The sequence below is a fragment of the Osmerus mordax genome, chromosome 19 (assembly GCF_038355195.1).
Source record: "Osmerus mordax isolate fOsmMor3 chromosome 19, fOsmMor3.pri, whole genome shotgun sequence".
Lineage (NCBI taxonomy): Eukaryota > Metazoa > Chordata > Actinopteri > Osmeriformes > Osmeridae > Osmerus > Osmerus mordax.
The window spans coordinates 8,211,745-8,235,293 of record NC_090068.1 but is presented as its reverse complement, the minus strand read 5'-3'; the positions used below and the strand labels follow the sequence as shown (position 1 = coordinate 8,235,293).

Genomic DNA, 23,549 nt, shown 5'->3' with positions numbered 1-23,549 from the left:
CGCTAAGATTTGAAAACGTGTTGACGACTCCTCAGACCAATCAATGGCTACCCAGGGGCGGAGAGTGCCTTGTCCATCAGGTTGGGGCTATAATGAAATGAATAGGGAGGGAGGGGGAGAATCCAATCCGGTTTGAGCTAGTTTTTGTTCCAATGGAACATTAACGTCTTGCTACGCCGTAATAGAACGTACTGTTTGAATCTTTTACTGAACATTGAACGGTATTTTCTTGCTTCTCTCTTTTGCATTTCTCTATTTTTTTTATACAAACGCAAGCCAGCCATGCCTAAAAGGAGCAAAGTGAGTAAAATAAGATCGTTAAATTAATGCATCTTTAGCCTATAACAAATATTTCCTGAAATACTGTATTTAAGCGACACGTAGGCTGTAGATGTTCAAATGTAGCAATAATGTGGTCTACTTTGGTTTGCGCGCAATGGCAACATTGTTGCACTGCTCTGTGCACGTATCGGTTTAAAACGTATCCCTCTGTTTTGATCCGGGAAGTGGCGGGTTCTTGTTCATGCAGTGATTTTATACTTTGATAAGTATGACATGTAAAATATATAAAACATGTTTTACGGCAATTGGATTTTTATAAGCGATTATTTTCCACTGGCAGTGTCGTGGTTGTTTACAAATGAGACTTTAGCTTGTAACCAGACAAAGAGGCGTAGGTAGCCGCGTCGTGAGATGGCATTTCTGCAGAGAAAGTTGGAGGCAGCGATCATTTAGTGAAAAGAACGTCGCATGTATATGTTCATGAGTTTAGTTTTTAGAATGCCCTTCTGCACAAACCTACATGTGGAATAGCCATTCCAGATGCAATGTAATTTCTGGACAGTACTGATGTCCAATGCATAGTAGGCGGAGAACCAAGACTGATTCTAAGGCTCTTCTCAAAGGGCATGAAGTGTTGGTGTCATGGCCACCCATTTGAGAAAGATGAACACCGGACGACTTATTTGTCAATAGGCTAACCATTGCCATTTTCAGACACATTTTAATTAATGCATGTCAATGCACAACTGCACACATTTGCATTTATTTAAATCATAATATTATCCCGTGCTTTCGTTAGAGTGCCTCTTCGTGTTTTTGTTTGCTCGTGCCAGTTCGGGGTTATGCAATGGCGATTCTACGACATCACAGCGCCGCTCTTGTTGCTGGGGATTCTAGTCGATTCTGTAACCATTCGGAGAATCGCTGAGGGTGTCGGAGTGCGAAATTCGAATGAATGGCGGGAACAGATATCACACTGGTCGGTGTGGAGCTAGTCTGGCAAGTCCCATGTATTACAAGCGAACGAATGCGTCGGTAGGAGGCGGAGTCGGTGTTCCCCTCCTCTTCAAAGCGAGCAGGGAGGGCTTGTAATAATCTAATCATTGGCGAATGTGTAAATTACTTCAGCAAACTGTATCAAGGAATAGCATATTCTTTTTTGTTGTTGTAAATGAGTGATATCTGTGGAACAACTTATGAATTCTTAAAATAATTTTCTTGGTATTTTTCGGGTTACGTAGCCTATTCATTATACGCGACCATTGGCATTTAAACGGCCCCTCCCCCTTCAGTAAACCCACTGTTAAGATGCTGTAGTTTTACAATTATATTAATCCTTTTTTTTTTTATTATCACAGGCTAACAATGACGCTGAGGCAGCGGAGGTAAATAATCAAAACCGTTATTAAATTGAATTATTTGCATTACATCTGGGAAGACTTTACTTTGTTGTTACCAAGGAAGCTTTAACTTACAATACAATACAACTACTCCTCCACTAGAGGTCAGCATCAGTCCACTTGATAACTAAACTTTCCAAATGTCTTTTTGAAATATTTTGCAGCCCAAAAGGAGATCGGAGAGATTGGTAAATGTAAGTATATTCCCAACATCTAAGATTACTTTAGAATGCACTTCCTCTTCTTTCTCCTCATACTCAATCATATGATGGAAGTCAACAAAACATGTTTTGTTTTTTTTTATTACAGAAACCCACGACCACAACCACAAAAGCAGAGCCAAAGCCAAAGGTAAAATAAGTCTATGTATTAAAATAGTTACTCCTAAGAGATGGTTGAAAATCAAAGGCCAAGATCCGTGTTTCAACTTTTCAAACATGTGCACTTGCAGAAGGCACCTGCTAAGCCCAAAAAAGCAAAGGAGGTAGAGAAAGCTAAGCCTGAGGAGAAGAATGAGGACGTTCCCGCTGAGAATGGAGAAGCCAAAGCCGAGGAAGAGGTAAGGGGCTTCAGGGATTGCAGTTTTTTGTTTGTAATTGTATTTATTTTATTTTTTTACAAGAAAAAAATGTGTGTTAAAAGTTATTTTCAAACGTTAATTTGACAATACAAATCACAGATCTTGCACAAGATAGTCACGGTAAGGCACATAAACTGTTGCAGAAATGTCATTGATGTTTGTCATTTTAGGCACCAGCCACGGAAGAAGCTGAACAGAAAGAAGAAGAAGAGGAGGAGGCAGCAGAATAGCATCTCTCAAACCACATCTTTTATCAGTGCTCCCTGTACCTCTTTTTCTTGTACAATTCAGGGGAATATTTTTATCAACTATTTTCTAAAAGCAGGTTTTTTAGTAGTTTGATTGTAGAAACACATTTTTTTATGAAACAAAAAGTACATTTGGAGACGGGGGATTTCATCGCATCCCACATTTTTTGCATCTCCAAAACAATTACGGTCATTGTAAATGTCAATGGTTTTATTTTCGATGTTGGGGAGGGAAGGGACAGGTTGCTGCATTAAGAACAATGCAAGCCCATCGTTTACAGGAGTCTGAAACAACTGAGAGAGCTTGCCTGAGAGACTAACATTCCATAGGCTATATGAGGGACGGTATATGTAACCTGTATTGTAGAGGGTGGGGAGGAATTACTCAAGGGGAAACACATTTGTTTTATTGTTTATAATGAGGACAAAAAGTGTTTTAGAATGTTTGTAAGCTGTGTTCCATATGTTAAATCTTGTACTCATGCAGTTTTTTCTTAACCATTCTGCAAAATAAACCTATTCCCTAGTACTGGAGTTCTCCCTATATCAGGCCTGTGCATTGCGTGTATTAGTTTTGTCTCCGTTCTGTGATAGCATCGCAATAAATTTGTATAGCTGCTGTGAAAAGGGTTTTCAAACTTTCTATATGCAGTGTGTAATGGTACATTATGAGGATGGTTAAAAAAAAATTCTATATGTGTTTTTAGCCAAGATAATGACGTACATAACAGTGTGAAACATACCGTGAGTTCCTCAGATTCCATGAGACAAACTGTACATCCACCTGACCTGTCAGATACACATACCAGCAGTAGCAATATTCATGTGGGTTTTTAGGTATAAAGTACAAGTGTACAGTTTTTCCTTTGTTTATAGATGTTTCTCTGTGTAATGATTGGTATGAACAAAACAATAAAATATTGTAATTGTTTGTTTGCTCATTGTGTGTCATACATGAATTGTGTTATATCTACAAAGGTTTCTGAGTGCTTACCCATAACTCAGAATATACCCTCTTGTGAAAGTCTGAAATATAGTGTTAACTCAGTTGTTGATTAAAGAAATTGTATCTACAAATTTTAAAATACAAAACTTGACTGTCTCAGCCTATAATTAATGGTACACCCTACCGAACGTGGTAGGTAACTCTAGCATTGTTTCAATCAGATCCGTTTACCATTTCCATACTTAGCCTACTTTAGTTCATGTAAAGTCACACAATTCCCCTAAAAACTTGCATGTGTTTAGATCACCTATAGACCACTCTCGGATATCCACTAACATCAGCACCAAGGACAGCACCCCCACTGCTTCAGCCAATTTAAGAAAGTTATAACACAGTTTAGTTCAGGTTTGGGGGTTCTTGCTACCCCTAATTTTCACAAAATTTCTTTATATGTCCATTTATTTACGATGACACCGTTGCAGCTGTAAAGTGAGCCTATATTTGTAAGCTTTTGTACTTTTCGTCATGTGTTGGGGGCATTCCCGAGACAGCCTACGTCATATAAGTAAAAGAATGGCCGCAGTTTCGTTGCTTGTGTACAAACTCATTGTATGTTTTTGTGACTAAAATAAAATAAACTGGTTTATGTTTTATTTTAGGACTATGTTATATATTTTTTATCGTGACACTCAGCCGTATTGTCTTTAATGTTGTTAGCCAGGTTGAACTTGCGAAAGTACTGACTGGAACAAAATAATACCTTTATGTGGATGTAAACACGACTCAATGACCTGCGTTAGCCAACCTTTAGTGTAGAAATGAATGGGACCTTAAATGTATATAACTAAATACGCGTAACAGGCCATACCTTCTCAGCATAACTAGTTATCTAAGGGAACAACAGCACCAAGCTCAAGCGTGCATAATATTTGCACTGCATAGGCTATGCATAGCCTACAATGTTAGATCTTACCCATAAGAACCCAATGAGAGCCTGGGTCATCACAATTTGATATTTGAAAAATGTTGGTTTGTCAAAGCCTAGTTAGTATTCTGAGGAATAACACAAGGACATTATCACGACATGTCACAACGTGGTCCCCGGTCGGAGCTGCTTTCAATGCACAGCAGAGGAGATCCGAAGTGTCTCAGAAAAACGTGGTACGTTCTCTCTCAAGACGGAGTCGGAGTTTCAAAATGCTGACCAGGAACATGTTCCAGGCAACAATGCTCTAGCCCACATACACGTAGACCTGGGTTTCCCCATTTGTCGAGTAGGCTACATCCCTCATTAGGTCGGACGAGAAAGTTATCATTGACCTTTATAACTAAATTTCTGCATGCATTTCCTTTGCTCAGGGATTGTTTGGTATACCAGAGTTGAGCACCCCTGAAGGTTTCCAGGTGGCCCAGCAGCGAGCGCTCAAAGAAACGGAGAAACTGGTTGACAGAGCCTGCCGCTGCCCAACAGGTGCACTTACAGTGGAGTCCTTTGACCAGTTGTCAGACAACTTGTGCAAAGTAGCAGACTTGGTAAACGCAACATTCGACATTCTCAAAAAGTACCACTTTTACCAATACATAACTTACGTTCAGACAAGTATAATGTAACCTGCTGTTTTTACTCCTTGCAGGCAGATTTTGTCAAAGTTGGCCACCCAGATCCTGCTTTTCGCGAAGCTGCTGAAAAAGCATGCTTAAACATTGGTACAGTAGTAGAAAAGTATGAGCCTGCCCTGCCCAGTCCAGTAGCCAAATTAGACTGATTACAAGCAAGTTTTGCAAGTGTTTGTCATGATGTTTAATGTCTCCTCTCGTGATAGGTTGAACACAAATGTTGAGCTGTGTAGAAGTCTCAAGAACCTATTGGATAACAACAAGGTTCTGGAGTCCTTGGATCCAGATACAAGGTGTGTAGGCCTACTGTGTGTTGCTAACGTCTTGGGCAGAAATGGGCAAAAACATATTAAAAGGAAAATCTAAAATTGTATTTTGTCTTCTGATACCTTTCAGACGAGTTGCAGAACTGTTCATGTTTGATTTTGAGATTAGTGGAATTCACCTGGATGAATCAAAGGTTTGTAACAATCTGTCACGACAGTGCACAGTATATTGTAATATACCATCTCAATAGCTCATCATACATGGATATGCAGTGGAATTCCTCTGAATATCAATGCTCTGCTAAACAGTTACTAACTCACCGAAGCTCATTTTGTTGCAGAACCTGAACATTACCTCCCATTGTTTTTTGTGGCTTTTTTTAACAGAGAAGGAAGGCTGTCAGTCTCAACGTCAATCTCCTGGATCTAAACAATGAGTTTCTGAATGGCTGTAATCTGCCCAACAGGGTAGAGAAGAGGGTTCTTCCAGAGCACATCCGACACTGTTTCTCCATAGATGGCAACTGCATCCAGATAGGAGGATTCCATGCAGACTCTCCTGATGAACTGGCATGTGTCTCTACATTGGGTTCCCATCCATTTAGCTGTTGTTGGTGCTAGGTTTGCATGTGGCAAATAATTGAAATCGCATCCAGTTACGCTTAATGGCCCATTAACTCACTGCAAACTTGGTGTTTAAGATCTTCATCCTCCACTTGTTAGTAGTTAGCAAATGTTGTCCGAAGTTGCTATCTTTGTGCGTGTTCTTTTTCATAGGTCCGGGAAGCTGCATATAAGATCTTTCTGTACCCCAACCCCAGTCTGATGCTTTGCCTGGATGAGCTGCTAGCTTGTAGGGATGAGCTTGCCAAGCTAGTGGGTTATGAGTCATTTGCACATAGGGCCTTAAAGGGAACCATGGCTAAGAACCCAGGTAAATGGACCTCTGGACATGTTTGTGAAGGTTCTGTCACTTGTAAAGGATGGAGATGGAAGTCAACACCAAGTGGAGATGTGTATAAAATGTTGGATATCTCTATGCTGATGAGTATTTTCCATTTTGTGTTTCGTTTTCAGAGACTGTAATGAAATTCCTTGAATTGCTGACAGACAAACTCTCAGACAGGTATGTTATTGTGTCACCAAGAAGCAGTGACACAATCTCACTGAAAACCTGCACTCTCATGTGACATGTAAAATTTTTCTGCCACAGAACTGCCAAAGATTTCAGTATGATGAGGCAGGTGAAGGTCAAAATGAACACCAGAAGTACGGTGAGTCTTCATCCCGTGTAAACAGCTTTCAAAGTAATGTCTTAGAAGATGTTGGACAACCAGGTTATTACAGTTTCTAAATATGCTTTTTCCCAGGAGCTAATGCCATGGGACCACCCCTACTTCAGTTGTGCTGTGCGAGCGGAAAGGTAAACAAGCAGTGATGTGTTCTGTTGTTTAGTTCGTTTAGTTTGTTTGTCTGAGGTGAAAGGCAGTTCTTCAGAAAACTGGAGAGTATGTTGGAACCACCTGTCTTCGAACTCTAGAGGGGGCTGCGTTGCTTTAAGTCTCCACTATGTTGTTAGGACTCCTTAGCAACTCTCTATCAACCCGTGTTACCAAATATTTGCTGACGTAGCATGACCTGGTGTAACGCCTAATGTCATTGCAGGTATGATATCGAGCCCAGTCAGTATAGTCCCTACTTTTCATTGGGGGCCTGTATGGAGGGTCTTAACGGCCTGTTCAGCCAGCTGCTGGGGGTGTCCTTCCAGACACAGCAGCCCATGACTGGGGAGGTGTGGAGCGAGGACGTCCGCAAGCTGGTGAGACCACACGTCCATCGAACAGCAACTCACTCACTACCACTCCCTGCCCAGTCCGGAAAAATATGCTTAGATGGACAGCAGACTCATGTCTACCCCACGACCAGTCCTCGACAGTGGTTTCATCCCATTATCCAAACCCTACAGGCGGTGGTTCACCAGACAGAGGGAATTCTGGGATACATCTACTGTGACTTCTTCAGGAGGTCTGACAAACCAAACCAGGTAAGAGACAGGCTCCTGTCTAAAGGTTCTACAGGTGCAGGAAAGTTACCCTTAAAAAAAAACATGCTTGGGACTGAGAGAGTGAGATCTGTCTCCCTCTCTCACTCCACATCTCCCCCTGTCCCGGTGTTGCCCCCCCAGGACTGCCACTTCACCATTCGCGGAGGGCGGTTGATGGAGGACGGGCAGTACCAGCTCCCTGTGGTGGTGCTGATGCTGAGCCTGCCCCCTCCCACTCGCAGCACCCCCACCCTGCTCACCCCGGGCATGATGGAGAACCTGTTCCATGAGATGGGCCACGCGATGCACTCCATGCTGGGACGCACACGCTACCAGCATGTCACAGGTCCGGACTTTGTCATATGACCTTGGAAGCTTGCACAATCATCGGTTTACCAGAAATATTGGACGTTTTCATAGATCTTTTCTTATGGGAAATCATTGGATTTTTGAGGGGGGTTATGTATGTGGCTTTGGTTATTAATGTAACAATGAGCTACATTAATACCATCTGCTTCACCCACTTCTTCCTCCAGGGACTAGATGCTCCACTGACTTTGCGGAGGTTCCCTCCATCCTCATGGAGTACTTTGCCACAGACTATCGTGTTGTGAATCAGTTTGCACGCCACTATCAGACTGGACAGGTGAGACACACACACACACGGTCATGGGTATAGGAATACGGGGACAGGTATAGCTTGGTGGTAGAGATTTACCTGCAGTTCAAGAGGTTGTAGGTTTGAATCCCCCTCCATATGTCCCTTTGAATAAAAGCGTCCGCTAAATGTATACATTGTTGTTATTATATGTTAGGCCCTCTCCCTGTCTTTGTATCTCCCAAAACTCCCGTTAGCTCACATTGTGATATCTGTTGGTGTGTCTACTGAATGTGTGTACTGTATGTGTGTTGGTTAGTGCTGGGGCTAATTTATCCGAGTAGACTCACTTACAAACATATGTCCTTAGTTGTTCTGGGCTCTGCTGTCTATCTCTGTGTCTCAACAGCATCCACCTCAGCCCCTACCCCACCCCACCAAGCCATCTGGTAGAGTGGAGTGTTCAAAAAGACTTTACTACATGCTAATGACAACATTTCATGTTTCGTGCCATCTCTTCCAGCCACTGTCTAAAAGCATGGTGTCTCGCCTCTGTGATTCAAAGAGAATCTGTGGAGCTGCAGACACTCAACTTCAGGTAACTACATAATACAGTTATTATGTCAAGTAGACACACTAGCTAGCTACCAACTACAGCAAATGTGATGATAAACGTTCTGAGGTGAGGCAGAAACGTGTGGTTTTTGTAGGTTTTCTATGCAGCTTTGGATCAGGTGTACCATGGAAAACCCCAAAACAGGTCTACAACGGACCTCTTAAAAGAGGTGCAGAAGAAATTCTACGGACTTCCATATGTTCCAAACACTGTAAGTTGATAACACTGTATGTACAGCAAATACTCGTAACACTTCTACTGATGAAGGCCTTTTGTGTTGTCCAAGCTAGGGGGACAGAATTACAGTGACTGGCAGGAGCCTCAAGGAGACTATCTTGTGACTGTTGTTGCTCTTTCTTGTCTTAAGATCTAAAACCATTCCACTGCCCTGCTGTGAGACATCATGTCCACAGACGAACTGATCAAAAATGTTGGTCCCTTGACATTATTTAAACCTCAACTGACCAAATAGTCCTGATGGACTAAATTATCTTGTTCATCACAGTCCATGAGCTGGATGGAATACTATAGCTCCCACAAAGGTATACTTTAGAAAATAGCTCATATTTTCCTAGTAGAAGTAGAGAGAGCAGACTGGATAAACCAAACATTTAAAAAAACTTGCATTAAAAAGTAATGATATATTAGACCATGTTGCTGTATGTACCAGTGTCGTGTTTTTCGATACCTTTTTTCCCTGCAGGCCTGGCAACTGAGATTCAGCCACCTGATTGGCTACGGGGCTAAGTACTACTCCTACCTCATGTCCAGAGCTGTGGCCTCCATGGTGTGGAGGCAGTGCTTTAGCAAGGACCCCTTCAACCGGTAAGACAGGGTGACATGATTAAATACTAATGTTCCAGTGTTTGTCTGTCTTACTGGGCATACAATACATATTTTTGGGGGGTTGTCAGGTTGATTTTGGTCACGTGTTCCCTGATTTAGACATAACACTTTCAGCACTTGTAGTCTGAAATCACACCAACGATCAGTCCTGACAGGAACAGGAGAACTGTGCATTAGAGGAATGCAAAATCACCTTAGATATCCCTGTGACTCCTTGGATTGCACATCAGAGGATTACGGTTTTAGATATCCAGGATTGTTTTGCCTGGGGTGTTATGTCTGCCCCAGCATCGTGCTTTTGGTTTTGCTTTTGGTTCTTTTGCGGGAGCTTGACGTGTGAGGTTCCTGTCACTGGCAGTGAAAGCTTATGCCCGAGTTTCAGCCAAACCACTCTGCCGAGGACGTGCGTATGTCAGTACGGGAGCTGACAGAGAGTGCAGGAGCCTTTTATCAACAAGCCTAGCCTCTGGTTCACACCTCGTCTTTGTGCCTGAAGGGAAATGGGAGAGCGCTACCGCCGGGAGATGTTGGCTCATGGAGGCAGTAAGGAGCCCCTGCTGATGGTGCAAGGTAACACACTCACACTCTCCTCCCTCAGCCACTTTGCTCCCTCCTTGCGCAATCTGTCGATGAGACAGGGCATGTAGAGTCAAGTTTCTTTTTGTTGTATACTTTTTATTTTCAAAGTCAGCAGAGCTTGGCTGACGCAGCCAAATCTGTCGGACGCACAGCCCGGGTAAACTTGCCTTACTTACATTTACATTTAGTCATTTAGCAGACGCTCTTATCCAGAGCGACTTACAGTAAGTACAGGGACATTCTCCCAGAGGCAAGTAGGGTGAAGTGTCTTGCCCAAGGACACAACGTCATTTTGCATGGCCGGGAATCAAACTGGCAACCTTCAGATTACTAGCCCGCTTCCCTCACCGCTCAGCCACCTGACTCCCCATAATAACATGTAATAGCTGTATCACTGCTGTAATAGTGGTAATCACTACCTCCATATGCCCCCGCCCGCCCCCTGTATTCAGTGTTGGTACTGAGTGACATAAATTACATTTCATAATTATGAGAGGGTAAGACAAGTTGCCAAACCCACTCTTAAATTCAGTCAGTCAGGCACCAGTCAGCTTCAGTTGAAGCTTTTGCAGTCAATCCTGTATTTAATACAGTAATTCTCCATCTGTGTCTCAAAGTGGGAGTGAGATGGAGATTCAGCTGTACTTTTGTTCAGAATGGCACATATTACCAGTACTTGCCAGCACTATTTTACTGAAAGCATAAGGGGATTTGGCAACACACTCAGATTAAAGTGTCCAATCTAAGTGGGAAGTCTGACCAATTACAACCACTCTAGTAAGACCTGTTGAACTCCTTTCATGACTTGTCCATCAAAGGTAGACATTTGTTCAGGAAAACGTGTGTTTGAATCAAGAATAATAGACAGCTTTTCAGAGTAGTCTTTGTTCGTAGAAATACTTTGCACTTCCAAATAGTACTTTTGCATAATCTCCTTCTCCCATCTCTCCCTTTCTGTCTTGGGCTACCTTATAGGCATGTTGCAAAGGACTCCTACCTTGGAGGAATTGGTAGATGCTTTAGTAGCAGACCTGGATACAACTGAAACCTTCACCGATTTGTCATGACGTGATTAGACATGCTTTTCTTTTTTACTGAACTATGTCCTCTTTTACCTCATCACACAGATTAACCCATTAGTGCACTTATCCTGTGTGGACATTTGAAGAGTTGTGAGACTGAATACTTAAGAGTGCTTGCTATGACTGTTTTTAACCTTTGACCTCATCTGTAAGTGACACGTCTATCAAGTATTCAGATACATCCTCAGGAGTGCAGATAACACATTGACATACAGTGGCTCATAGTTAGGCCTGAATAAAATATATTGACTACAAAAGTTTGTTTTTAAAGTACGATTTATTATGCATGGAGTGAGAATGAGGAAATTAGTTCATATAATTTAGTGTGAATGCAGTTCTATGTGAAGTTCCTATCCACCAGGATATTAATACAATGGATTGAAATAAAACAGATTTTACGTGAAATGTAAGAAACTCCAGCTTCATTGACTGCGTTTACAACAATTGGAAACCGAAAACCCTATCAAGGCGGACAGAAGTAGAATGGGGGCATGTGGAGTGGTGGTTCCCAGACTGGCTGTCACCCTGCCAGTGTTTTGACATGGAGGATAAGGAGGCATCTGTGTTGTGTTTGAGGGATCCTGGAGGGATGACAGGTAATCAAGACTCACTGGAGCGGAGATGAGAGGAAGCGGTCTGACTCTGCACCGGCCTCAAAGGGCTTCACTCCACTGGGATAGAATCAAGCTTCACTCCAATCATTTATTCACCGAATGCAAAAGGTCATTATTGAAAGCAGCCTCACAAGTGGGCCTGCATGAGAGGGGAAATAATGCCAGGATAATGCTAGAATTGGGGGGAAAAGAAGATATACATGCGTCTGTGACATTAACATTATTGCAGAATCTTAACCTTATCATAACCAATAAATTACAATAGTCAAAGATGACAGTTAAATGACTTATTGAAATGTTTTAATCAAATGTACAGATTACTGTGAGTGCAACGATATTTGCCGAAGTATTTATGTTTCCTGGTGATATTTGGTCTGCTCTCAAGGTAGACAAGGATCTTCAACGTTACCCTTTTAATCAAATAATTCCTCTGCCCATTATAAATCCCCAGATTTCCAATATTGTAAGATCAAATCTACTAGTGTGTATCCTCTAGCACCTGACCTCACTAGCTGACGAACCATCCTCTAGTCTCTTAGCTCCTCTGTGGGAACGTCTTCAGGCTCCTCCTGGGAATGGTGGTTCTCCTCACACAGTAGAGTGTTCTCCTGTAGTTCCATCTGTACCTCCTTGCCAGCGAATCTCTGACATCCAGAGAATGTCTCACTCCCTGGATTGGAGAAGCTTGAGACAAGAGGATGAGGTGAGGGCAAGACAGAGGGTGCATCTATCAAACTTAACATTTGACATGAAACACACTGAAGACAGGTGACCTCTTACCTGTCGTCATAGCTGATCTGAGAACAGCAGAGACAGTAGCTACTGATATGACCCACACTGCAAGGCTCATCACAACATGGACAGTGCAACACTCCTTAACGAGACAGGAAAATAAGCACACAAAAGAATACTACCATGTTAATGTGGTCTTGAACTTGAATCAATGAGAATATTGAATCAAGGAAACTTGACAGTGTTGCCTATTGATGGAGGAGGAAGTGTTGCCTAGAACAGAGAGTTATCCTACTGGAGGTATGGCCCCAGACATGGTAACAGTTGCAGCTGTTCTGTTGGTAAGAGTCTGGCAGGTGCTGGACCTGGATATGTTCCAAGCAGGAGAACTCTGCATCACAGTGTCCTTCCTGGTAGGGCTCTGAAGAAGAAGAAAATATGTACATGCAAAAACAAATGTTTCACTTAATCATCCTCGCACCATCTGGTTGGCTGGTGAAGAATGAGGGAGGGGCCTGAAGTACCATGAGGTTTCCTCTCCAGGTGTCTCTTGCAGTAGATGGCACAGAGCAGCAGCAGTGCCAGGAGGACCGAGGCCAGGGCGCTGCAGATGACCGCAGCCAGAGCGTTGTCATGGGGGCTGGACACTGCAGATGACAGGGGGACCAGGTTCACTCTGCTGGTGCCTGTGTATGCAGACACACACACACACGGATGATCATTTAAAAGTATTATTTCTCTAAATAAATCTCCTCAGGTGCAATATGAGGCACCACACTCCACCCACTATCAAAGTATATACTGTATATGTATAGATATACAGTATAGTCAATCCCACAGGAAGTGAGTGTAGGTTCAGTTTGTGGATGAAAGACAAGCACAGGTAATTGTACATTAATCAACACGTGAACTGAAATGCTGTGTCCCTTATGAACCATCTTGACAGTACAAAATGTAATTTTGTTCTGTGCTTCTGTGGAGACACATTAGGTAAGTCGTTCTCAAGACTTTCCCACATTTCCACTATGAAACAAATTCTGTCCAGGTATGTAGGGAGACGCAGTGAAACTACAGTTGGAAGGCCCCTCAGCTCTATTTGTTTCATAAGAATTTCACATTTCAACTGCAGGAGTGCAGCGGGGCAAAGTAACCAAATGTCTACAGACTTCATATCAATAATGACTGCATTCATGACAGGAATCTCTCTTTTAACATAATTAATCCTATAAAAGTTATTGTTTACTGTGATGATATACTAAGGTTATGAAATAATGCCCGCATGAGTCCCCTCTGAAAATAATACTTTAACTATTGATTGTTTTGATGCAGTAAGGTGAAAATACTAATAAGTCTAATTATTTTATTTTAACACTAAGAATATCTATAGAAACTGGTACATTACACTAACTTGCTAGATCTGAGAAATGTGTATGTTTTCCCATGTCCAATTATTGTGACTGCCAAGATACACAGAGGTTCAATTGCCAGCCAGTTCACACTCCATTACCAAACAGTCACTGAGTTTAGCATGAAGAATAAAGAATGTGAGCATATACAAATATGGTATACATATATATTTCACCAAAAATAACTTAAAGATGGTGTCATACACCTTTGTACAATGTCAACTGAGTGTGGTGAGTATAGTCAAAGACAGAACATATGATATGACGGATCCAAACACAGGACTCACATTGAGGCTCATTAGCAGGGGGAGGGTCTCCACAAGGTACACACTCCATGTCCTGAAACCCACTCAACCTGGTTCTCCTATAGAACCTGGAGAATATGAGGAAAATACCAGCGCAGTCTGTGTGACGTGCGACTACAAAAACATCTAGGATAACACTGGCACATATCAACCCTCTACTGCGAGGACTGAGTTGATTGCTGGCTGGCTCTCACCCAGACAGACAGTCGCCACACACAGCATTGATGGTGGCGGTGCAGTTGGATGTCTGGAGGCGACTCGCATGGCCACATGCCAGGCAGGGTTTGCATTTCTGGACGCCAGAGTCGTCCTTAAAGCGCCCAGGTCTGCAGGGCACACAGCGGGCACCGTCTCCGAAGCCAAATCCACATTCCTGGGGGGATTAACCCAGAGGACCCAACAGTTGAGGATGTTCTACAGGGTGGGGGGTTAGGAGGGCAACAACAAGGAACTCAGGGTCCTTTGTTTGACAGGGACGGAAAGAAAACGAAATAAAAGATACAAAACGGAGGTGCTACTAATGTTGCCTCTACCTGTGACTTGCGTTCTATCTAGCATCAAACCACATTGTTCCTCTCTCATACACGTGGGATACCTTCGGATAAAATATTGAGTGAGCGATCAAAGAATAAATCAGCTGCTCAAAAAATATGCAGGGCAGTTTTGACTTTTACATGGTAAAAACATTTTTCTGAATGAGCCACTAATTTCAACTTGTTGAAGTTGAAATCTTAGTATAACGATCCCTTTCAGTGCTATCTTTACACTATAAAAACCTGTTTGGGGGTCTGAGACAGCCCCTATAACTGTTTGCAGGAGCTAGTCATCTGTGACAGATCTGACTAAATCTATGAGAGAAACAAAGAAAAATTCTTCTTTTGGAGAAGTCTACAGTGGTACCCTAGACCTTCCTCTGCTGGGCTAAATCGTCTAGGATAGGGTTGGCAGTTGATATCTGTTTAATCTTCTGAAGAATATCTAAGAGTTTACCAACTGACATTGATGGACAACAGAAATAATATTAAGTGTCACGGTTTGAAAATTGTTGTTCAATAAGCCTTCACAAATACTTCAGCAATGTCATGAAGTAATTACCGTGGATAACTCCTGTCCTGAGTCACATTGTATGCAGGGTAGACAGTTTCTAGCTGTTGTTCTGTACTCGTGCTCCTTGCATTGTCTGGCCTCCTCTATTGCATCAAGATCCTGACCACAAGCAGAAAAACACTAAAGTAGCATTCACACAAAGGTGCAGTCCAGTTATTAAAACACAGCGTCTTTAGGATATGGTTTGTAGTGACAGTGAGTGTGTTTGTTGGTATCTAAATGTGTACACTTTGATTTTGAAGAGCACTTACCATAAAGCAGTACCACAATATTGTCATCTCCAGTAAACGGGCTCGATGGTTCCAAGGTTTCAAGTCCATGTGTCTAATGAGTTCTGAGAACTTTCTACTGTGCAGAGACGAAACCAAATAAGAGTTGCGATAACACTTTAATCGGACACAGATACGCGGGTTTACCGAAAAACGTTACTGAAAAATGAAATGTGTATCGTTTTACCTTTAATATTAAAATATAAAGTAAATTAAAATGTTAATATAACTGCCTTTAACCTACACGTAGTCCATATAGAAAAATCTAATGGTCCATCTCTACGGAGCACCTACTACGCATATCTAACCCTTTTCACGTGCCTTTGAATACAATTCAGTAAATGCGCAACCACTATGTGGTGATATTCTCTGACGATTTGTCTAGCACAGCACTACCTCAACCTTCCAAATTATACGAAGTTGGCCAACTATTTTGCTCACAAGAGACTCGAATGATCACCAGCAAAACATCTTGATAGAAACCCTCAGTGAACGAATACGTTTCAGATTATTGTCTTCAAAAATATCCAATCAAACGATTTTTGGTGCATGTGAAATTCAAATGCAAGTAGTAAAACACAAAAAAGTAGATAACCCAATTCACTTACAATTATTTATTTATTTTGTGGGGGGGGGGGGGGGGAGAAATCTCTTTATTAAAATATGTCCATCCTTTTTTCCATTTATGGCAACTTACATCTCATGAATTTCATCTTCATGCCACAGTGATACAGGCCTGTTGTCCACAGTGTTGCTTTAACACTTCCCACTGTAGTCATGGCAGGTGGAAGTGAGTCCAGCCTCAGAGGTGTACAGCCTCCCATCCGGACAAACACACACTTCATACAGCGGCTGCTCCTCATCCTGTCCTGTTCCCTCTGCCTGCCCACTCAAAGGCAGCCTCGGCAGTCGTACCCACTCAGCATCCAGAACCAACTGATGGAAACAGGGAGAAGAGGTCGCTCACTATCAGAAGGCCAACTTATTCTATATGTCGTTAGTGAAAATAACATTGATTCTGGGTTGGATTGTATCGATCGAACGTTTTGCAGTGCTACATTGAAACCTCTGCGTACCACTCCGTCCGTGGACAGTAGGGAGATGTCTGTGTTGGACAGGGCTTTGGTGCTACCCGACTCAGCATTGATGTGGACACCCTTAGGTGCGTCCATGTAGAGGGAGCGGGTGGGGGCTTCTAGACTGGACCATACAGACGGTTGTGGAGGTGGGGGTGGGAGGAGGAGGGATAATAGTGACATCGATGATGCAAAACTCACAGCTATACAAAAATATAACGAAATAAATAATGATCAGCGCTGTGTAGTGAAGTGTCAGGACAAACTATCTGAATCCACACAAATGTACCTGTTGACGGCAGCAAAGATATACATTACATTAAGTAAACATTTTGTTTCCTCTACATGGCCTCTAGCGATTAGAATTTGGAACATGGTTGAATGACATTCCCTCTGTGTGCACTCACAGGGCTTTTTCACCTCTCGATATGAGCCAATGACATGGATATTTATGCCTGGCACCTCCATGCTGTTGCTATGAGACCTCCACCTCCATCTAAATTAAGAAAACAGCTTAACATCTCTTTGAGGGTTTATCTAAATTAAATATGTAAATTGGATTTCCTTTCTCATCAGTATTGGGGATATTTTACTTTGTCACTACAGCCAGCGTTTACATAACTCCTGGCTTGCGTCCGCCTACCTGCATAGCCTGCCCACGACAACAGAGCAGTTTGTTTTGTAATAGAATTAGGTAGACACACAACGTGTGCTATGGAAGAGTGAGCATGGTTAATTGTGAGGGCCACACACTGCAAGAACAACAAGCTGGAGGAGGAGATAACATGCAGTCTGGGAAACACAGGGGCTCAGGTCAGGTGACCGTGCGTGTGTGGACTTCACTGCTGATCCTGCATGATGGCTCCGTTTATATTCTGGACACAAGGCTCACAGAAACTGTGCTTCCGCTCTGTGAATACTGCTGTGAATATGAAATGGCCATCAAGTTTTGATTGGGACAGTAAATGCTCCGCGTACGGAACATTGAGAATTACTCAAATCACAGTATGACATGTTAATCTAACCGCTCACTAATGAAATATGGTCTGCACCCTCATCAAATGCTCGATAAGGAACTGGGTCGTAACATTTCCTTGTTTACCTGAGGTGTTTGGAACCTTCAGCCCTGACTAGTGGTGTCTCAATGGAGTGATCACACTCAGCACCATCTTCACCTGCATAATACAGATAAGAATATTCATATTTACCAGATTTTCTTGTCAGACTTTGTAAGATATAAAACAAGTCCTGCATGGCTGACACTGTGGTGATAGTACCTGTGACTGTTAGCTTCCCTACTCCAACTACGCAATGTTCTGGCCCAGCAGAAAACAGACTAGTCCCAGTGTTAGACATCACCTCAAAGCGTTTGCCTGTGATATCTATGGACTGTGGACCTGGAAGAAGAAAAAACAGTAGAAATGCATAACTTTTCAGACCCTTTAGATATCCAGCTGTGTATCTACGGGACACACACACAGTGATCATTTGGATGTGATTGCAAAAACCTACTAACTTAGTTATGGGCTTGTAATTCAACCACACAGAACATTATGCTGAAGAAGCCAAAGGCTGCACTAGGATGGTTTCCATTGCGTTTACTAATTAGGGAACAACACATTTAATTTTATTCAGACTCGAGAGGTGCACAAGGGGCAGTTGCAGACATTTAAAGAGCAATGACCATGAATATATTAAACTTGGAGATAATTAATGTTAGCATCTGCTCCCACCGTCATTCTTGTATGACAGTGTGAGACCTGAAAGATGTGTAGACCTTACACACACCCATTTTCTCTGTCTAACACACACACACAAAACAGAGGGAAACATTTGCATGAAATGAAATAGAATTGTTGAGTTATAGCCTGAGAAAATATTTGATCCAGGGATTTCACAGGTCTGATTTGAATACATTAAACCCATCCATTTAGATTTGTCCAGAAAGGTCCATTGTCTTATTGACGCATCAGTCTTTCCCATGAATCTAAATGGATCAGTCCCACGGGTCTAAATTGAATAAATCTATCAAAACATATAATCAAAAACGGTTTCAAACATTTGATTCTTTCGAATGTTATTCTCATTCTCATCCGGTCCTACCAAGAAGAATCTCACCCAGAGTTAGGCTGCTTGACACGCCTCCTCTTCTATTAATGGACTTTATTGAGACATTGTGAGTCTCGGAGTGGACGAGAAGAGATGTCTCCTAAAAATTGGCATACAGTCAGAGCTACATCCCTCTCCACAGTAGACACATGCAGTCATTCAGAATCAAATCAAGCTATTCCAACACAATCAATGAGTCAAGACAATCATGCAAAATATTATACTTCAACACACCTGTTTTGAGCCAATCTCTTGAGCAAAGAGGGGGAAGAGAAACTCAGACACTCCATCAAGCCTCACCCTGCCTGCCCTTATCCTCAGTTGTCCCATTCCCTCCTGCAAATGGGCCAAATAAACATGTTTATCTTCCATACAAAACCCCACGAGTCATTTTCCATTCTTGTGTTGAGCTGATGCTCTTTCAGACAATGTCTCTTCACAATCTTTGAAAAGTTTTCTGTGATTGAGAGACTTTCGATTATACAGAGGTATCCTCTTTATTTATTCAGTGTCTCTTTATAGATAAAAGCATCGCTGAATGCATGATGGAAGAAAAGAATCCTTCAACCCTACCCAAGAGAGCTCATCAAGGTAGTCAAGCAAGGTTTCCAACATTTAGTTTAGACATTGTGGGGTCATGTTTAGTTCAAGTTCATCTCCTTTTCCCATACATAAAATCACAGAATTGGTGGAAGGACTGTGTAGCAAGTCCAACTTAAAAAAAAAAAAAAAAATGTTTACAAGGGATGAAGAACCAATCACACACTCACAGTATTGAGGCAGGTGACCCTGAGGATCCAGACAGTGAGAGCAAAGTTGATGACCAGTATGGAGAGCAGTAGTATCACCAGCAGGTAGAGGCTGCGCTTCCTCCATCCATAGATCCCCAGTCTATAGACATACTGCTCCTCTGTGCCCTCCCCATCGGCACCCCCTGCTGGCGAGGCAGATTGTGCCTGGACCATCAGCTAATGGATGGATATTACAGACAACGCTGTTATATATCACAAGTGTTCCTTGCCTGAATAGTTGAATTCAGCAATCAACTATGCATCCCAATCCCAAGTAAAGTGGGAAGTCTTGTGAGATTAATCTTTCATTTGGTCCAGGGTTCGAATTACAGGGGGGGGGGGGGGGGGGGGGGTTGGACCCCCCCAAAAGAGGTCAAAACAACAGGTCATTGTATAATTCACACATGTGGTCTGATGCTGAAAATACGATTTATTTTTTGTGTGTAGCCTACTCCCAGTTCAGGGTACAAAATCGGCAGGCAATGATGAGACAGTGATGGGATGATACCAAAACGAAAGATTTCAAGTAGAAATTATAATGAAACATCCTGATGTACAGCTGAACTCCTATGAAGTTTTAATTATTAAGGTATGTTCCTTTGTGAATCTTGCCAACCATTCATTTTAAAACGTATAATGAATTCCAACTTGCCGTTTGTTGGCAGGCTGACTGACAATTCGAGGAAAACATGCAGTTTTTAAGATAATTTTTGAGATTTCAAAAGCAATCATTGTGGGGGGGGGGGATTCCACAAAGGCTGTCTAATTATCAAATTAACTTTGTCTCCCACCCGAAAATATACAATATACACAATAGGCTAATACATATAAATTAAGATTACACAAATGTTCGCAGTTGTCATAGTTGAGGAGTGTCTCTTACCTAAGTCTTAGGACTCTTTCCTTCAGTATCTTGTGATGCCGATTCCTCAGACCCGAGGCATTTGACATCAAGATGCAATGAATCGGCACAGGCTTGGAATCTTTCCTTTTTTGAGGATTTTCTCTCCCTCCCTCATGAGCTACATCCCAGATCTGCCTACCCATTCTCCCCTTTTCAGCAAGACTTATCTATGCAAAGGCATCAATTGAAAACGTCCTTGTTGAAAACTTTTTTGCAGTGGTAGAAAAATTAGCGCAGTCAGGAAAAGGCTAAATGATCGACAAGACGTTCTAAAACAGCAACTCGTAATCGTTTATAGGACAACCCATCAATTAGGTCTGAGTATGTTCTTAGATACAATTATAGCCTAATGGTATTAATAAGGGCTGGTATTTGAATGCCTACAGCCGAGCCATGTTGCATATCCCTTTTCAATACATAAGAATATAATGCATAACAAATTAGCCTGAGCACAGCCGTTCTAGCCCATTATAACAAGGTGTTAATCTAGCTACAATTCGCCAAATTACATACTAAAATACTTAAATGTAACTTATTTGAAATCTACTGTCATGTTGTCCTGGCTCACTCCCTGTGTGACACATCATAACATTTTAATTTCTATGTTTACTGAACAGTAATGAAATCACAATTACGATCGTTGTAAAGCTTCCCTCTCAGCTTCCTCTGAATAATTGACGGACATTATTTGTCCATTTGCAGCTTATTCTAATTGTAAAGCTCTTATCAAGACAGTATGCCACTCCAGGGAGGAGCGATGTCACGAATGGACTGGTCAATTTGTTTTTTAGACGTTTCACAGAGGACACAGTAACTAAAGACGTTACATTAATTTGAGTCGATTTGGGCAGTTCTACACACTCGTTTTGACTCAATCTAGGTTACACACATTCTACTATAGGCTATTTCTTTATGTCATGGTTTATCCAATTTGAAGTTACATACATGCAACATTGTTAGTTTCCATGGGCTGCACATTGGGTACATAATACTTGTTGAAATACCCGACCACAGCTACTTACAATATCAAAAGCTACTGTTTACATTAGTTTGTGTGATTATATCCACCATAGAAAATACAGTATATACACATTTATAAACTTCAAGCCTAATGGCTAATGTTTCCTTGGTTCGTTTATGTAATTAAACAGCACAGTCACTATGCACAAGATATAAAAAACAAAATTAAAAGACCATATACAAGTGATTTACTTGTTTATTTTACAAAGAACTTTTCTCCAACAAGCAGGGACCTGGAAGACAAGAGAAAACTAAATCAGAATCAAACATTGACGTGCTTGTTGGATGTCTGATATGTCATTTCAATTGATCAGTTCAAACTACAGGACTGAAGCCAACTGGACGTGTAAGGATATGTTCTATAGAGCTAGTAGGCCAAATATCCCCGTGAGAATTTAAGGCAGGAGTGGGCAATCCTGGTCCTCAGGGGCCACTGTCCTACATGTTTTAGATGTTTCCCTGCCTGTGTTTCCCCTAGGTTTACAGCTTGGGGGGGGGGGGCACGACATGCCGTCGTGTAAATAAGATAAATAACATAAGGCCATTTAGTTTGTTTAATAAAAGAGCAAGCTATAGACCTGTTTCATAGGAAACCTAACCTTAAAATGACTTATTTTGTGATTGGGCACTATAATTTTATATATATATATATATATATATATATAAAATGTTTTATGTTTTATTATTAACTTGACCTTCCAGAGGGGGGCGGCCCCCTAATATAATGGTAGGGGAAACACTGCCTGCTCCAGCACGTTTCAAATGAATGGGTTGTTATCAAGCTCTGTGGAAGCCGGGTAATGACCATTCATCTGAATCAGGTGTGCTGGAGCAGGGAAACATCTAAAACATGCAGGACAGCGGCTCTCGAGGACATGCAGGACAGTGGCCCCTGATGACCAGGATTGCCCACACCTAAATTAAGGGGTCCAATAGCTCAGCATTGCCAAGTAGGGGTTCACCTTATGCCGCCTTCTCCTCTGGTGCACCCTCCTCTGTGCCCTTGGTGTTACGTGTGTAGATCACCTGCGCTCTGTGCTTGGATACGAGCTTGATCATACCTGTTAGTGGAAGGATGCAATCAAGAAATGCATATCAACTTGTGTGCATTTAAAGTTTAGCTGACTGTTTACATACAGGACAATTAGAACTTTACCTTTAGAAAGCAGTTCCTGGAGGGCTGCCCTCGCTAGAGAGCCTCTGATCTTTAGCCTCTCAGAAACAACAGCAGGTGTGATGAGTTTGTAGTTGGGCACTTCTTTGTACAGCTTTTCGTAAGTGGCCTTGTCGAAGAGGACCAGGTTGTTGAGCTTGTCCCTCACCTTTCCTTTGGACCACTTCTACTCGGGACAGATAATGTATATGAAAATTGAAGTGCTGGGAAACAAACTTGGCACATTTGAGTATGATCTTGGAGTGAGTAAATAAATTAAAAAACGATATAAAAAAATAGTACATTGCCAACTTCATCATTGCCTTGCTAGCTAACGGTAGCTACCTTCTTCTTGGCTTTGCCTCCAGACTTGTTAGCGGGGTCCTTGTCCTTCTTAGCCTTCCCCGAATCCTTCTTCTTATCAGTCTTGGGAGGCTGCAAGAAACATCCCGTAGTTTCTGATCAAATGCACTGGAAATATTGCTCACTAGCTAAGTACAATGCTGATCAACCCGGTGGTGGCTTGGTCTGTACACATGCATAGTCCGCCGCTGTGGGAGCTAGTCGAGTTCTAAGTACGACGCTAACAGCTAAGCTAGCAGGCCGCACAACATCTAAAAATCTGACTGCATAAATATGATCATTTCCACGTTTAAACATGTTGTACGTATTAATTCTTTAAAAACGTGTATTCAAACATCATGTAACACAATCCCGTTGGCTATTTACTGCATTTATGTGGCAAAACGGGATCAATTCACTGTAGCACGCGTTCTTACCATGTTGAGGCCGCACGAGCTGGTTCAGAGAGAACTCCCTGAAGCGCACGCTCCGCTTATTGCAAATGTGTCGTATCCGGTATAGCTTCCATGTGATTCTGGGAACTTGAGTTTCTCGTTCGTATTATATATTTTTTTTATGTGCAGTATTATATTGTCCGATATAATGTTGTTCGTAGG

General features: G+C 42.1%; 4 protein-coding genes across 4 annotated transcripts; 2 read left to right on the top strand and 2 right to left on the bottom strand.

The window, feature by feature from the left end:
* The first annotated feature begins 145 nt into the window (after positions 1-145).
* hmgn1b (high mobility group nucleosome binding domain 1b) lies at positions 146-3,054 on the top strand. Its single transcript, XM_067257286.1, has 6 exons — positions 146-300; positions 1,641-1,667; positions 1,847-1,876; positions 1,992-2,033; positions 2,134-2,241; positions 2,433-3,054. Exons 1-6 carry the CDS (start codon positions 283-285, stop codon positions 2,490-2,492), a joined length of 285 nt encoding a protein of 94 aa, XP_067113387.1. The 5' UTR covers positions 146-282; the 3' UTR covers positions 2,493-3,054.
* A 1,315-nt stretch (positions 3,055-4,369) lies between these two features.
* mipepb (mitochondrial intermediate peptidase b) lies at positions 4,370-11,361 on the top strand. Its single transcript, XM_067257275.1, has 19 exons — positions 4,370-4,617; positions 4,816-4,989; positions 5,091-5,179; positions 5,280-5,366; positions 5,470-5,533; positions 5,727-5,909; positions 6,117-6,273; positions 6,417-6,465; positions 6,553-6,613; positions 6,710-6,762; positions 7,005-7,158; positions 7,306-7,383; positions 7,525-7,729; positions 7,920-8,029; positions 8,505-8,579; positions 8,692-8,808; positions 9,301-9,422; positions 9,940-10,013; positions 10,998-11,361. The coding sequence occupies exons 1-19, from the start codon at positions 4,480-4,482 to the stop codon at positions 11,087-11,089; spliced, it is 2,082 nt and encodes a 693-aa protein (XP_067113376.1). The 5' UTR covers positions 4,370-4,479; the 3' UTR covers positions 11,090-11,361.
* Positions 11,362-12,245: 884 nt separating this feature from the next.
* On the bottom strand, positions 12,246-16,928 carry LOC136963552 (tumor necrosis factor receptor superfamily member 19-like). Its single transcript, XM_067257701.1, has 11 exons — positions 16,903-16,928; positions 16,614-16,737; positions 16,453-16,473; positions 15,520-15,654; positions 15,257-15,367; positions 14,356-14,534; positions 14,144-14,229; positions 12,975-13,136; positions 12,746-12,871; positions 12,499-12,592; positions 12,246-12,402 (listed from the first exon to the last, which is right to left on the bottom strand). The coding sequence occupies exons 1-11, from the start codon at positions 16,926-16,928 to the stop codon at positions 12,246-12,248; spliced, it is 1,221 nt and encodes a 406-aa protein (XP_067113802.1).
* A 4,687-nt stretch (positions 16,929-21,615) lies between these two features.
* Positions 21,616-23,437, bottom strand: rps25 (ribosomal protein S25). The gene is made up of 5 exons (XM_067257769.1): positions 23,370-23,437; positions 22,936-23,025; positions 22,594-22,777; positions 22,400-22,498; positions 21,616-21,670 (listed from the first exon to the last, which is right to left on the bottom strand). Exons 1-4 carry the CDS (start codon positions 23,370-23,372, stop codon positions 22,401-22,403), a joined length of 375 nt encoding a protein of 124 aa, XP_067113870.1. The 5' UTR covers positions 23,373-23,437; the 3' UTR covers positions 21,616-21,670; position 22,400.
* Between the last annotated feature and the right edge of the window lie 112 nt (positions 23,438-23,549).

Bases quoted from the DNA above. Each gene is read 5' to 3' on its own strand.
- rps25 (XM_067257769.1), bottom strand. The intron at 22,778-22,935 runs GTAGCTACCGTT...TGTCCCGAGTAG, and splicing joins GAGGCAAAGCCAAGAAGAAG to AAGTGGTCCAAAGGAAAGGT. The intron at 22,499-22,593 runs GTAAAGTTCTAA...TTCCACTAACAG, and splicing joins CCAGGAACTGCTTTCTAAAG to GTATGATCAAGCTCGTATCC.
- mipepb (XM_067257275.1), top strand. From the start codon at position 4,480: ATGTTGGTTTGTCAAAGCCTAGTTAGTATTCTGAGGAATAACACAAGG. The intron at 6,274-6,416 runs GTAAATGGACCT...TTTCGTTTTCAG, and splicing joins AACCATGGCTAAGAACCCAG to AGACTGTAATGAAATTCCTT. The intron at 10,014-10,997 runs GTAACACACTCA...GCTACCTTATAG, and splicing joins GCCCCTGCTGATGGTGCAAG to GCATGTTGCAAAGGACTCCT.
- hmgn1b (XM_067257286.1), top strand. The intron at 1,877-1,991 runs GTAAGTATATTC...TTTTTATTACAG, and splicing joins GATCGGAGAGATTGGTAAAT to AAACCCACGACCACAACCAC. The intron at 2,242-2,432 runs GTAAGGGGCTTC...TTGTCATTTTAG, and splicing joins AAGCCAAAGCCGAGGAAGAG to GCACCAGCCACGGAAGAAGC.
- LOC136963552 (XM_067257701.1), bottom strand. From the start codon at position 16,928: ATGTATATCTTTGCTGCCGTCAACAG. The intron at 16,738-16,902 runs GTACATTTGTGT...TGTATGGTCCAG, and splicing joins ATCTTTGCTGCCGTCAACAG to TCTAGAAGCCCCCACCCGCT. The intron at 12,593-12,745 runs GTAGGATAACTC...TGTCTCGTTAAG, and splicing joins TGTCTGGGGCCATACCTCCA to GAGTGTTGCACTGTCCATGT.